The following is a 14,543-nucleotide window of genomic DNA, read 5'->3' as shown; positions in this document are numbered from 1 at the left end:
CAACCATTACTGGGTTGGATTGAAGATTCTCCACTCTATGACTTAACCTAATCCAATCCAATCGAACCCACCATCCTTTACTAGGTTTGATTCTAAACAAAGATTCTCCACTCGATGACCCAACCCAATCGAACCCATCATCCATTACTGGGTTGGATTCTGAACGAAAATTCTCCACTGATGACTCCAATCCAACCCAACCCACCAACCATTACTAGGTTGGATTTTGAACGAAGATTCTCCACTCTATCACCTGACCCAACCCAACCCAATCGAACCCACCATCCTTTACTGGGTTGGATTGTGAATGAATATTCACCCAACCCAATTGAACCCATCATCCATTACTGGGTTGAATTCTGAACGAAGATTAGTGATCCAACCCAATCGAACCCATCATCCATTAATGGGTTATCCAGTTCATTTGAGTAGCTAATTGGAACAACCCACAATACCCAATTTAGCCCTATTTTGATGGCAATGCAACAAACAAATCAAAGCCCACCAACAAAATTGCTCTCTCTCCTCTCCCAACAGTTTTGGCCTAAAAATATCATGAAACAAGCCCTATAAAACGCTTCCCCCATCTCCCATATTCCTCAGACCCGCTCATTTCAACCTCATTGTGCAAACAAAAGAAGATCCCAACAGCTTGTTCTAAGCGGGTCTCTCTTTCTTTGCAAACCTTTCCTTTCCTTTCCTTTCCTTTCCTTTCCTTTCCTTTCAATAACATACCCTTTTCTTTCCCTCTTTTCATCTACCCCTCATCGCCATGGCCATGAAGAAGGTTACCTGCGCCCTCCTCTTCGCTGCTGCCACCGTGAGCGCGGTTGTGGCCTCCGCTGAAGCCCCAGCTCTGGCCCCTGGCCCCTCCTCCGATGCGGGTGCTGCTGCTGTGCCTGCTGTTGGAGCGTTCATTGGCGCTTCTGTTGCGACCTTGTTTGCGTACTACTTGTAAGAAGGTGAGTGAGGGAATGAGGAGAGAATAGGAGGGCCCTTGGGGAGCGATGAAGGGAGATTATGTGACATGGAAACAGAGAAACTTGTAAAGGGTTTTGAGGAAAAAATGTGCTTATTTGGTTGATTATTTAACAATTTTTTTCTTTTGAATTATTTATGGTTCGTATGCTCAATTCCAATATCTATGCTATCACCCATCTTCTTTATATTCGTTCAATTAAAAAAACAAACATTCAAATTATTAATCCATAAAATACCAACAAAATGGAATCTATTGTCATAAATTTTGAAGTTGATGATCGATATTATTTCAAAGAAAGCCTGTAGCGAAGAAAGCTTGAGGGCACTGTTCCTAGCCGCTCTTGTTATGATCTTTTAACTCAATCCACCTTGAGCCATCACTAATAGATATTATCAGTTTTTGCTCGTTACATATCATTAGCTTCATGGTTTTAATATTTCATTCCACTTTCCAACTAAGGTAAGATTTCACCAAATATTTTCAATTGTGTCTAATTAAAATAATAGTAAATTCAAAATTAAATTAAAACTCTTTTTTAAATTGTTGATGGATTCATTATTGGTTATATTAGAAAAGTCTCAAAAAGTGAGTTTGTTTGATGAGATCTCATGCATATGCATGTATATATATAATCTAAAAGGAAAAGTTGTAAAAAAATTATGATATTTGGCATCAAATTGGTCAAACTTGGTAATATATGGTTAAGAGGAAGGTGTTCATATATATTTTTTCCAATCTTTCGCTAAAATAGTTTTTAATATCGTTTTCAAACTTAGCAATTACATGGTCATATCTAAGATGAAAGATGTTGGTATAGGCGTGTAAGGATACCTTCCCTTGCTAAGTGAGGAGATAGGAGGGAGGAGATAGGAGGGATGTAGGGGCGTTAACCTTAATAGTATGTCCTCTGCATATAAGTCTAGATAAGACTAGAATGTTTGTCAGTTAATTTTACTCTATAGATTCCACATTCGAGAAAGGAACAAAATATTCTATTCTTTAAAATATTCTTTCTAATAAATTTGGAAAGAAAAAATAAATAAATTGCTATAATATTTGGCAATAACCAATTACAGGCTATTTTTATGGCATGCAAGAACACAAATGAATAGCCACCACCAAAATCTATCCACTTTTTTTCTCCAACCATTTTAGCCTAAAAATATGAGCAAACAAGCAAGTATAAAACAGTTCCCCCATCTCCCATTTTCCTCAGACCTGCTCAGATCTCAAGCATTCATCTTGCAAACCAAAGAAGATCCCATCTGCTTTTCCAGGCGGGTCTCTCTTTCTCTGCAATTCTTTCTCTTTTAATAACATACCCTTTCCTTTCCCTCTTTTCATCTACCCCTCATCGCCATGGCCATCAACAAGCTTACCTGCGCCCTCCTCTTCGCTGCTGCCACCGTCACCGCCGTTGTGGCCTCCGCTGAAGCCCCAGCTCTGGCCCCTGGCCCCTCCTCTGATGCGGCTGCTGCTGCTGTGCCTGCTGTTGGAGCCTTCATTGGCGCTTCTGTTGCATCCTTGTTTGCATACTACTTGTAAAAGGTTGAGCGAGGGAATGAGGAATCAATAGGAGGGCCCTTGGGGAGCAATGAAGGGAGATCATGTAACATGGAAACAGAGAAACTTGTTAAAGGGTTTTGGTTGATTATTTAACAACAAAAAAATTCTTCAATTATATATTTATTCTTAAAATTTCTTCCATAATTATCTTAATTATATTCGTATGATTAACTTGATATATAACAAAATTAATTAAATATATTTTGATAGATAATATCATAACATTGCGTAGGTCGGTAATTTCTACGACATCATTGTATAAGAAATTAAGAAATTTAGAAGGGTTTCCAAATAAATTAAAAACAAGACTAAAATATATATATATATATATATATATTGTTCTTTGAGTTTAAGCAACTTGAATATGCTGCGGAGGAGCTTCTGTTTGTACTTTCATGTCAAAGATCTATTACTCTCTCCCATCTGCACATTCTCCCGCCAAATATCTATTTCTCCATCACCCAACTTGAAAACACTGTGTTCCAATGGCCAATTGAATGAAGCATTGCTGCAAATGGCGATTTTTGGCTCTGAAATGAAGTTCGAAGGTTACGATACAATCTTGAACCAATGCGTTAGCCAAAGGGCTATTAGAGAAGGCCAAAGAGTTCATGCCCACATGATCAAAACTTGTTATTTGCCTCCGGTTTATCTCAGGACGAGGCTGATTGTGTTGTACAATAAGTGCGAGTGTTTGGGTGATGCACGGGAAGTGTTCGATGAAATGCCCCTGAGAAATGTGGTTTCTTGGACCGCGATGATTTCGGCTTATTCGCAGAGAGGGTTTGCCTCTCAAGCCTTGAATCTCTTTGTGGCAATGTTAAGATCAGGTACTCATTTCTTTTTCCCGTTCTATTTGTGAGATGTATAATCTGGTTTCCTTTCTTTAGAGTTGGCTTTTTGTACTTTTTGTTTTATGGATTAAGAGAGTTTCTACAGATACTCTGTTACTCGAGGGGCCCCAGAAAGATTGAACTCCCTCTTCTAGAATTTTAATGACAGATTAGGAATATTATTGGGATGAATCTTAGAAATTAAAGAATTGCATATTGATTAACTTACCCTATTGTCTCGAATCACATTTAATATGTTAATGATAAAAAAGGTCATTTTTTCAGGTACTGAACCAAACGAGTTCACTTTTGCTTCCATACTTACTTCTTGCATAGGTAGTTTGGGATTTGAAATTGGTAGACAAATTCATTCCATTGTCATTAAAAGAAACTATGAGTCCCACATGTTTGTTGGAAGTTCACTTCTTGATATGTATGCAAAATCTGGGAGAATCCATGAAGCTCATGGAGTTTTCCAAAGCTTGCCTGAACGAGATGTCGTTGTGTGTACTGCTATCATATCTGGCTATGCTCAAATGGGTCTGGATGTAGAAGCATTGAAGCTATTCCGTCAGCTCCAAAGTGAAGGAATGCATTCAAATTATGTAACTTATGCTAGTGTCTTAACTGCTCTATCCGGACTTGCTGCGCTAAATCATGGCAAGCAGGTCCACAACCATGTCCTTCGGTCTGGACAGTCTTTGAATGTGGTTCTCCTGAATTCTCTAATCGATATGTACTCAAAATGCGGGAACGTCTGCTACGCTAGGAGGATTTTCGATCACATGTCTGAGAGAACTTGCATATCGTGGAATGTGATGCTCGTTGGATATAGTAAACATGGCATGGGGCGAGAGGTGCTCGAACTTTTTAAATTGATGAGAGAAGAAAATAAAGTTAAACCTGACAGCATCACGTATTTGGCTGTTTTATCTGGTTGTAGTCATGGACAACTAGAACATAAGGGGCTTGAAATATTTTACAACATGGCTGATGGAAAGGATGGGATTGAACCAGATATTGAGCATTATGGTTGTGTTGTCGATTTACTTGGACGTGTTGGCAGAATAGAAGAGGCTTTTGATTTTATAAGAAAGATGCCTTATGTGCCAACGGCTGCTATTTGGGGATCGCTGTTAGGTTCGTGTCGAGTCCACTCGAACGTCGACATCGGCATAATTGTGGGTCAGAAGCTTCTAGAAATAGAGCCTGAAAATGCAGGTAACTATGTTATTCTCTCAAATTTGTATGCTTCTGCAGGCAAATGGGAAGATATGAGAAATATAAGGGACTTGATGCAAGAGAAAGCTGTGATAAAGGAGCCAGGTCGCAGTTGGGTAGAGCTTGATCAGATTGTTCATACTTTCCATGCAAGTGATCACACTCATCCAAGAAGGGAGGAGGTGGCGAGGAAGGTGAAAGAATTAGCCATTAAATTCAAGGAAGAGGGTTATGTTCCCAACTTGAGTTGTGTATTGTATGATGTGGATGAAGAACAGAAAGAGAAGGTACTTCTAGGCCACAGTGAAAAGCTAGCTATGGCATTTTGGTTGATTGCTGCCCCTGGAGGAGCAACGATCCGAGTCATAAAAAACCTCCGAGTTTGCGTCGATTGCCATAGTTTTGCCAAATTTGTGTCGAAGCTTTATGCAAGAACGGTAATCCTAAGGGACAAAAACCGGTTCCATAATATAGTTGGGGGAATATGTTCTTGTGGAGATTACTGGTAAAAGCTTCCAAGTTAGAAATAGCAATGGCTTGTCTCATCTCTGCTACTATTAAGATTGCAACTATGCTGCAGGCCAGAACACATGAACTGAAGTAGCCTATGATTCAAAGAAGGTGAAGAACAGTTCAAGATCAATATTTAACTCCTAGATTGGAACATCGTGGTGCTGTAGCAAGACATCAAAACTGAAATCTTACGATGAGATTCTCAACTTCGAGATTTTTCTGAACCTATTGAATCCATTAGCGTTCTCATTCACTCGGAGGTTGAAACAAGTTGGGGTTTCTACGGGCGAAATAATCTCCAATAGCTCGAGATCAAGGTGTTTACCAAATGGATACCAGATGTACCGAACGTGGATAGCTAATGGGAACTAAAGATCCCACTTTTAAGTACGTTACATAACAGATCATACATGGAGATCGCACAAAAGAATGAAGACCCCGGGTGAAGAATTCTTTTGAACTTCTATTCAATAATGTCTAAATTGATTCTCTCTTGGTAAGTATACAAGTAATTACCTTTCGAACTCAATAACGTTCCTATCACTTTATTATAGATTATGATTAGCTCTGTAGCTTCAATCTCGATTTACTTTCTACTCTGGAAAATCTTGTCAAGAGAATGAATAATACATACAAAATACTCTCATGTTATTGCAAAATTTAATTAAATACACTAATTTGTTAGATCAGATAATCACGAGCCATTCAATCGAAATGAGCGGTTGATATCAAAAGTACAATTCTACTAACGGTACGCCACTTGTAAAGATCGTCGCGCGGGAAATGGAGAAGGGTAAAATCAGCAAACAAGAAACTTTCGGCGACTGAAAATAAAAAAACTCGATCTTGCAAACACCCATTGTGTTCTTCATCGGATTGGATCGGGATCGGATCATATACTACTCAGGCTCTGCGATTCTTGTTTTCACTTGGACCCTCTCCTCGAATTTCTATGGCGAATAAGAAGAAATCTAGGGTTCCTATGGAAGAAGAGGAGGAAGAGCAAGTTGAAACTCCGAGTGAATCTTACGCCACTCAGAACAGCCTCTACGAGGTACGGCGTGTGTCTTTTACGTTATGGATGATTTGTGGATTGACGCACCATTTTATCTAGACATTCTTTTGCCCTAAAAATGGAGTCGAGTGGCGTTTTCGTGCGTCATTATTTACGGCTTATGGTGGATGTTGTTGTCTTATGATGTGTAGCTCTTGCTTGTGTTGTTGGTTCTTAATCGTTGTTAATGCTCAAATTTCTAGCGTTTCTTTAAATTTGGTGGGAATTGGTCGATTTTGAGACAAGAACAGAGCTAATCCGATCAATTGATGGCGTTTGTTCTTTTTCTGCGTTTTCGTTCAAATCTTGCTCTGCAATACCTTGTGCTGTAGGCTTAAACGGACGGCCCAACTTTGCCTAGTAAATCAGTAGCTCTCTGGCTCTGTGGGACTGAAGAAATTCAGCTGCCCATATCAATGAAACAGGAGAGGATCCCAGATTTCTTTTAGCCTTATGAATTAAGACTATATCTTACACAAATTTTAGCCTTCTCCTTTGTCACTTTACTAATAGTTGTAATCGTGTGAGATCCCACATCAATTAGAGAGAGGAACAAAGCATTGTTTATAAGTTTGTGGTAACCTTTCACTAATAGATGCATTTTAAAGCCGTGAGGCTGACGGCGATACATAACGAGCCAAAGCAGACAATATCTGCTAGCGGTAGGCTTGGGCTGTTACAAATTATTCGAATGTAGCGATGAAAGAACATAGGAATTAACTGCATCCCTATAGTGTGTGGTTCCTTCCCTTCCTAAATTTGGTATATAATAATGGTTGTAGGTTCTTGGAGTGGAGAGGACAGCTTCTCAGCAGGAAATCAAGAAGGCATACTATAAGTTGGCGCTTCGCCTGCATCCTGATAAGAACCCTGGAGATGAGGTGATGAATGCTAATTTTACATCTGCAAAATTTAATTCAGTGTTTTGAAATTGATTTTTGCTCTATTTTGTAATCATTTGTTTGAAGTTATCTATAGTTGTTTACTTGTTACTTTCATCCCTTCAGGAAGCCAAAGAGAAATTTCAGCAGTTGCAAAAGGTTATGTCCATTCTTGGGGATGAGGAGAAGCGTGCAGTTTATGATCAAACAGGCTGCATTGATGATGCTGTAAGTACTCACCTAACTTATACTTTTAGACATTTGTAGTCTACTGATATCGCATGAGGACTTGAATAGTAGATCGATGCATAAGTACGCATCGTATTGGTTCATTTACAGGACACTTCGGAACGTACAATTGAGTATTCAACTTACTATTAGACTTAGTGTTAAAGAATTGCAATCTGATGTCTTTCTGGATTCTTTTCACATCAGGACCTTGCAGGGGACGTTGTTCGGAATCTTCACGAGTTTTTCAGAACGATGTACAAAAAGGTTTCACTTTCACCAAGTAGAAAGATCAATACCTTTATAATATCAATGGAATTAGTTTGTAACTATGTATGGTTAATTGTAGGTCACTGAAGCTGACATAGATGAATTTGAAGCAAATTACAGAGGATCTGAATCAGAGAAGAAGGATTTGATTGATTTGTTTAAGAAATTCAAGGGGAATATGAACAGGTAATGAGAGTGTCTCATAACTGTCCTGTTTTTATGTGCACTTGCCAAGTTGCATTCCTAAGTTTCTTCTTCCACAGGATGTTCTGTTCTATGCTTTGTTCGGATCCCAAGCTTGATTCGCACAGATTCAAGGATATTTTGGATGAGGCTATAGCTACTGGTGAGCCTTCATCTTGCTTTTATATTGATGGCTATGTCACCTAACCTTCTCTTATATTGCTGCTCTAGGGTTGCTATGGCTACCTCCCTCATCCTAGGATTTGTTTTGTTGATACTTTTAGTACATTTCTTTGCAACCCCCTTCGAAGTGATGGTGCTAATGTTATCCTTTCTTCCTTGCGTTAGGGGAACTGAAAGTAACGAAGGCCTACGAGAAATGGGCACGGAAAATATCCGAAACAAAGCAACCTACCAGCCCTGTAAGGAAGAGGGTGAAGTAAGTTTTCACTGTGTTTGTACAACGTCGATGATGGTACTTCGATTTTTATATCAGTCAAATCTCGTCATCTTGGAACGAAGAGCTTACTAAATGCTTGGATTTGTTGACAGATCCAATAAAGAGTCGGAAACAGATCTCTATGCAATAATATCTCAGAGAAGGAATGAGAGGAAAGATCGATTCGATTCCATGTTCTCGTCTTTGGTTTCTAGATATGGGGGAGGCGATTTGTCAGAACCGACTGAGGAAGAATTCGAGGCTGCCCAGAAGAAGCTAGAGAGCCGAAAGTCGTCCAAAAAATCCAAGAGGAAGAGGAAGTAAGTCTCTCATCTATGATTGGTAAATTGCTTGATCAATTGTTAGATTCTGTACAAACGTTTTAGCTCTGTGCTGCTGAATGACTTTAGAAATGTTGAGACAATGGTTTCCATGATGGTTGTTCTTAACCATTTGCAACAAATGAAGAATTCAAATAATCAAAGTCTTCAACAAACCCCACTATATAGCAACCTCTTAAATGCAGAGTACAATTATTCTATACACATTCTTAGAGAAAGAAAAGAAGATACACTTTCAGGATTCAAATAAATCACAAGCTTTCATTCTCTTAAATAACCTGAATGAAAGTTGAAGAAAGAGATGTTACTCACAGTTGATGGTCTGAAATCCAAAGGATTGTTCCACTGTAATGATCCATCATCATCATCAGACCATTTCATATCAACATTTTCGAAACTCAATCCTTCAATGTGCTCCATAATCATACCTGCCATCCCATGTTTAACAAAGCCTTGGCAACCCGGTCTGTAGTCTGCTATACCACCACCATATTTTGTCCATCTTTTGTAGGTCAACTTCACGTTGTTGAATCTCAGATTACTCAGAACTCCGGATTTCGATCCCGACAAGAAAACCCCGTTTTCGGAGGTTGCTGTGATGTTTATGAAGTTTATGTTTGAGATTGAACCCTCCTTCGAGCCTGGATCTCTAGGGCAAGTCGTAACGTAAATTGGCTCAGCTCTTCCCCACCATGAAGGATCATAATATCTTGTACTTATGTTCATGTTTGAGAATGTAATGTCATTTGCACTTCCTACAGGAGAATATGAAGACAGAATTTCATTATGGTTCTGAAAGCTTAATGGCTGGAAATGAATCTGTCCTCTCAGGTTGAACTAGCACATTGAATTTCAGGAACATGAGAGAGCTAAGAGCCAGAGCTCAGCTAGTATTACGACTCAGTGTCAGATTTAGAAAGCCTGGATCATCTGTTTCTTAATGGGATAGGAAAGGAGCGGAGATTCAAACCACTCCGACCTTTTGGTGGAGAACATGTCTTAACTAATCGAATTATCTTCAAGTTGGTAATATAAAAATAGGTTTCATTTGTCTGAATTTCTGTATTTTGCGCTAACCCCACTTCTAAAAAGTTGAAATCTTGTTCTAAAAAGCAGAAAACTGTTATATATAATGGCTCCAAAAAGACTAAAGTTTGAGCATCACAACTAAGAAGGGAATGAAAAACTGACCTCCATCGCGCAGCTGGAACCCCAGACCTCGATGAGAATCGACAATGGTGATGTTGTCGAAGAGCATTCGGGTGAAATTGAACCAACTGGCGCTACCCAGCTTGATGGCAGAAGATTTGGTTCTAATCCAGCAGTTAGTGGCAGTTAAGTTGAAGACAGGGCCATTGGATGTTTTGGGGCAGATTGCATCATCTCCGGTGTCGATTCTGCACCTTGTAATGAAGGTATTATTGGAGTCTTCAATATCAATCCCGTCGTTGTTTGGTGTATCGAAATCTCCATAAATTGAAACATCTTCGATGATTGTGTTCTCGCATCGAACCAGGTGCAAGCTGCATCAAATTTCACTTAGAGAAATGCAGTAATTATGTAAGAGAGAGGGAGGGAGAGAGTCGCACGCACCACCAGTGAGCAGGCTGATTCAAACTAACATTCGAAACCCTAACATTCTTCGACCCGATGAACCCAATCAGATCCGGCCTGCACTCATCGCCATAGCACGCCCCGGTCTTGTTCCAACTCACCATCACGTTCTTCCTCTTATCGAACTTCTCCACGAATTTCAGCCCCTGCCCATCCACCACGCCTCCGCCGATGATCTCGACATCGCTCGCGTTCTCCGCCACGACCGCGTACCACCTCGACGAATCCATGGGATAGTCCTCCATCCTCGTTCCGGCCAGCACGGTGGCGCCAGGTTGGATGTCCAATACGACGCCGGATTGAAGCCATATCGTCGCGGTCAGGTAGGTACCCGGCGGAAATATAACGTAGCAGCGGACCGGCGAGGGGCAGCTGTTAATAGCGGACTGAATCGCTGCAGTGTCGTAGTGGACTCCATCGCCGATGGCTCCGAAGTCGGTGACGGAGAAGGAGGTTGATCCGCCGGGAAGTCTGATTGAGGGAACAACGCAGTGTGAATGGATGATGAGAGAGAAGAAAAGGAAAAGAATTGCCATTGGATGTTGATTCATCTTCATCTCTTGATTCTGATTTTTGCTTTCCCTTTTAGTTATATTGTTATTTTATTAGAATTCTTCTTTTAAAGAAAAGCTCTCCGGTCCATTACTTGGTGGGCGGATAATGGATTACGTTAGATTTCATTAAGATCACTGAAGAAATTCTTAGTTGAATCCATGGCGTTCGGTTTTGATATCATCAACTTGTGTGTTCTTCATATGAATATCGGGAAGAACAAAGATCGGAGAAAGAGTAGCAATCACAATCAGTACAATTTTAGTCTGACAGTCTTGAGTAGTGGCTTCAATCAAAGCAGCCTCCAAATTAGTATACACATTAAAAATTTAGATACCAAATCAAATTCCTCTCGGCTTCGTCTTCTTCGTCGTCTTCTTCGTCGTCTTCTTCGCCTTGAACACCCAGTTGAATGTGGAGGCAGATACTCTACTTCTCTGCTTACTCCTATCACTATTAATGTATTTCGCTATATACACGGCTGCTACCTACAACTAAAATATAATGCTGCCTTCACGCCTCCATCTTCAACTGATTTTGAACGTACAGATGCTGTTTCATACATAGTTGATCAGTTGAACTATGTTTAAATTGGTCATTTTAGTGTATTACAGAATAAGGTCATGGATCATAGAGTAAGAGTTGTATACCTGAATTTGCTGAAGAGTCGTAACTTAAAAGAGAGTTTTCAGGAGTGCTGAAAGTATGAAGGTTATGCTCGTCCCTCGCCCTGGCTAGCTGGTTAACTACTGCTGCATCAAAATGCCATTGCTGTTGATATTGTTGTCTGCTTCCACTTGGGGAGATTTCTGACCACATCAATGGCGTAACCATGGTTGGAAGGTTGCTTTCGTGTACGGGTTCGTTCTGAGATTTCAGTAAACGATAACACGACGTTAAATCTCGTTCACAGAAAGTTGACAAAGAAAAAGAAGCAGATGCGCTGATATACTTACTTCTGCAGCCAATATGCTATCAATGTTGAAATCAACTCTGGGGTTAACTGCTGCAAGCCTCATTGACAAGAACTGCAACACAGTAAGTTCAACACAAGTTGGTTGAGATATAAAAAGAAAATAACTACTGAAAATGATGCATATTGGCTCTCTCTCTCCCTCTCTTTCCTATTTTGAATCAAGGAACACGCAAGCTAGTCCAAACAATCGTTGATATTAAAAAGAACGAGCCACCAAAAAGAACAACTCCAGGAGCTGACATACATAAAACAAGGTACATATACGTATTCTTGTCGAGCTTATACATTTCTATCTACCCAGTCGTATCATATACGTATCAGTCCAGAACGAATCTCAAAACGTTTAAGTAAGATTCTGACCTCCACTTGACGCTGCAGCGATTGTACATGGTTGATGATTTCATCCAACACTAAAGCTGTACCTGAGATCTACAGAGACACAGAGGAAGGAAGAAAACAAATAAAGAACTCATTTCTAACTTGCAGACTACTTCATTACATTTGATATGAATAGAAAAATAACAGTTCAGTGCTTAACGACATCTAATCTTCCTCTCTCGACTACTGAATCTTCATAAGACTATAATGTTCATTGAACTACGCGGTACATTACAAACGAGTCGGGGTCAGTCTCAATCTGTTTATTTCAAAACGTCTCGTAATTCTTCGACTCACTCTGTCGTGGCTATTCACAACTCCGGGATGCATATCTTTTTCTAAAAACGCTCACGTTTTCCACGTCCTCGAGTAGTTAGGTGAGGAAGTTGCTGTTCTGTCATCCCATATTTGCATCTAGTTTATGATGGATGCCTGACTTAAAATAGATGGAAAATAGCATGGACCCTCAAATGAGTATCAACAACCCAACAAGCATATGGGACCCCTTCTGATTCCCCCAACTCCTTCAAGGTAAGTCCAGCTTGCATTCCTTTGGAACTAAATTTCTCAGCCAATCAAAGTGAAAATTGCTGAGATTTCAAGCAATCTCTATGAATATAAGAAATATTAAGCGAGCATCGTACGAGTAGAATACACGATAAACAAATAACATCTAACTCCATCTTCCCATTTGGGAATTCGAATTTTTGACCTTTTGATCGAGAGTATATGTCAATTACCATTGAACTAAGCTCACGTGGGCAGAATTCAGATTCTCGAGAGATGGTCGAGAGAAGGTAAGAAAGGAAAGATGAAGAAAAAGACCTACTGGGCACTTCCCTTGGCTCAAAAGCAACCACTTTATTACAGAAAAGGTGACAATGACAAGAACCGTTATTAAAGTTCATAATCCAAGAACCATAATTCCACTTTTTGGCAGACAATTAGAGAGAAATCATAATAAAGCTCCACAGATTGAATCAAAGAACATTTAATTATGATAAAGACTGCATAACTACGAAGACTACTGACCTTATTGCATCCAGGGACCAGTTCTTGAAGTAGCTTCATCCGAGCATTGATTTTCTCTCTCCTTGCCTTTTCAAACCAAAAGGGAATAAAGTGTTAATTCAGCACAGTTAATCAGACTAAATTTGATAATCAGATCCTAAGTACTGATTAATTAAGAAAATTACTCGCTCTGCTAGGCTATGTTTGTCTGTCGCTTGACCACGGCCGGCTCGGACATGAACGTAAGGGAGCTTCTCTGCATCTTCCTGGCTCTCGTTCTTGCTCTTCTTTGATGACCCTTTTCCCTGAATTGGTTAAACATTGTAATTGATTGCAATTCAGACATGGAAATTGATGTAGAAATCAAAGCCCTAGGTTTCTTTGTTTTTTGTTCTTATGGACTTTATGATTATCGGTTACCTTTTTCTCGCGCTCCTTCCTCTTCACCGATCTCTGATTCGTGTTGTTCTCCACCGTCGGGTTGGAGATTTTCGGATACGAGTGATTAGGGTTCGAATCGGTTTCAATGGTGGGCTCGTTCTTCACTTTCTCCAAACTGACGCTCGAATTCAACGGCACTGAACTCGTCGTCTCCGGCGAGTGTTCTTCAGCCACGACAGAGAATTTGGCGTCGTGTTCGTTTAGAGGCGAGTTCGTCGGGAAGGTCAAATTGCAATTTAAGGCACTGAAGTAGGGTTTCGGAACGTCTTTGACACGGTGGTGAACGGAATCATCCTTCTTAACCTCCGCGGAATCCGGCGAGTGGAGAAGCTCTAAAGCCTGCGTTGCCGGAAGTTCAAGAAGCGCCGTGAAGGAGCTAGCATTTTCCGACGGAATCGTCATCAACCCATGAATTTCTTCACAGAATTGATGCGATTCAAGTCCAGTGTAATTGAACTGACGCCCGATGGGACTGGATCCACCAACAGTCCCCACTTCAATCTCCATTTACAGTAACAACAACTTCACAAATTCCCCTTCACCTTCACCAAATTCGGAGCAAAACCCAGCTCCTCAAATGTGGGATTACAGAGCTAATCGATGAATCAGAGGGGAAATGGAGGGGAATGAAAGAGAAACAGAATGTGGGTATGAAGGAAAAGGAAACTATCTTCAATGGCAGCCAATCTACTTTCTTCTTCCTCTTAATAATCAGTCGAGATTACTTCTGGAACCCATTTGAAGTATGGCGAAAGCAACGTTGCTTGATGGTACCGTTCAACTTGGAGTGCATAATTATACGCAAAACGGAGTTTTGTTTACAAAGATCAGAGAAAAAGAAGCAGACAGAAAATGGTTTCTACGGATTTTACCCTCTACAGTTCTTCCTCTGATGATATAGACTTCCGGATGGACCACAAACACAATTTTTTGTCCCCTTTTCTTTTTTTTTTCTTTTTTTTTTTTTTAATTTCATTTCTCTTTTTCTAGTTAATCTTCAAATTTCTTCTCTCTATTTTTAGCCACTTACTTTTGGATTACATTTTTTCTATGGATCAAA

At 40.0% G+C, this 14,543-nt stretch overlaps 4 protein-coding genes and 2 pseudogenes across 7 annotated transcripts; 4 read left to right on the top strand and 2 right to left on the bottom strand.

The window, feature by feature from the left end:
• The first annotated feature begins 686 nt into the window (after positions 1–686).
• Positions 687–1,166, top strand: LOC147791566 (arabinogalactan protein 23 pseudogene; annotated as a pseudogene).
• Positions 1,167–2,188: 1,022 nt separating this feature from the next.
• LOC147791565 (arabinogalactan protein 23 pseudogene) lies at positions 2,189–2,680 on the top strand (annotated as a pseudogene).
• A 176-nt stretch (positions 2,681–2,856) lies between these two features.
• Positions 2,857–5,704, top strand: LOC111799617 (Pentatricopeptide repeat (PPR) superfamily protein). The gene is made up of 2 exons (XM_023683031.2): positions 2,857–3,378; positions 3,667–5,704. Exons 1-2 carry the CDS (start codon positions 2,913–2,915, stop codon positions 5,109–5,111), a joined length of 1,911 nt encoding a protein of 636 aa, XP_023538799.2. The 5' UTR covers positions 2,857–2,912; the 3' UTR covers positions 5,112–5,704.
• A 188-nt stretch (positions 5,705–5,892) lies between these two features.
• LOC111799623 (Chaperone DnaJ-domain superfamily protein) lies at positions 5,893–9,828 on the top strand. 4 transcript variants are annotated; one of them, XR_015422148.1, is made up of 10 exons: positions 5,894–6,169; positions 6,952–7,050; positions 7,177–7,278; positions 7,486–7,545; positions 7,628–7,734; positions 7,812–7,894; positions 8,080–8,170; positions 8,284–8,490; positions 9,273–9,537; positions 9,628–9,828. XR_015422148.1 is itself a non-coding variant. In XM_087126079.1 (9 exons), the coding sequence occupies exons 1-9, from the start codon at positions 6,068–6,070 to the stop codon at positions 9,680–9,682; spliced, it is 906 nt and encodes a 301-aa protein (XP_086982205.1). In that variant the 5' UTR covers positions 5,893–6,067; the 3' UTR covers positions 9,683–9,828. The 4 variants fall into 4 exon arrangements, 3 of the variants coding, with proteins under 3 accessions (XP_086982205.1, XP_086982206.1, XP_023538810.2); XM_087126079.1 differs by lacking the exon at positions 9,273–9,537 and having other exon boundaries at positions 5,893–6,169; XM_087126080.1 differs by lacking the exon at positions 9,628–9,828 and having other exon boundaries at positions 9,273–9,568.
• Positions 8,658–10,833, bottom strand: LOC111799618 (Pectin lyase-like superfamily protein). Its single transcript, XM_023683032.2, has 3 exons — positions 10,105–10,833; positions 9,703–10,034; positions 8,658–9,266 (listed from the first exon to the last, which is right to left on the bottom strand). The coding sequence occupies exons 1-3, from the start codon at positions 10,680–10,682 to the stop codon at positions 8,773–8,775; spliced, it is 1,404 nt and encodes a 467-aa protein (XP_023538800.2). The 5' UTR covers positions 10,683–10,833; the 3' UTR covers positions 8,658–8,772.
• Positions 10,834–10,903: 70 nt separating this feature from the next.
• Positions 10,904–14,377, bottom strand: LOC111799619 (transcription factor bHLH48). The gene is made up of 7 exons (XM_023683033.2): positions 13,463–14,377; positions 13,228–13,347; positions 13,064–13,129; positions 12,014–12,082; positions 11,634–11,705; positions 11,328–11,544; positions 10,904–11,229 (listed from the first exon to the last, which is right to left on the bottom strand). The coding sequence occupies exons 1-7, from the start codon at positions 13,988–13,990 to the stop codon at positions 11,162–11,164; spliced, it is 1,140 nt and encodes a 379-aa protein (XP_023538801.2). The 5' UTR covers positions 13,991–14,377; the 3' UTR covers positions 10,904–11,161.
• Positions 14,378–14,543: the final 166 nt, after the last annotated feature.

Source organism: Cucurbita pepo, chromosome 8, assembly GCF_057944985.1.
Source record: "Cucurbita pepo subsp. pepo isolate OVF chromosome 8, ASM5794498v1, whole genome shotgun sequence".
Taxonomy (NCBI): Eukaryota; Viridiplantae; Streptophyta; class Magnoliopsida; order Cucurbitales; family Cucurbitaceae; genus Cucurbita; species Cucurbita pepo.
This window is presented reverse-complemented; position numbering and strand designations above follow the sequence as displayed.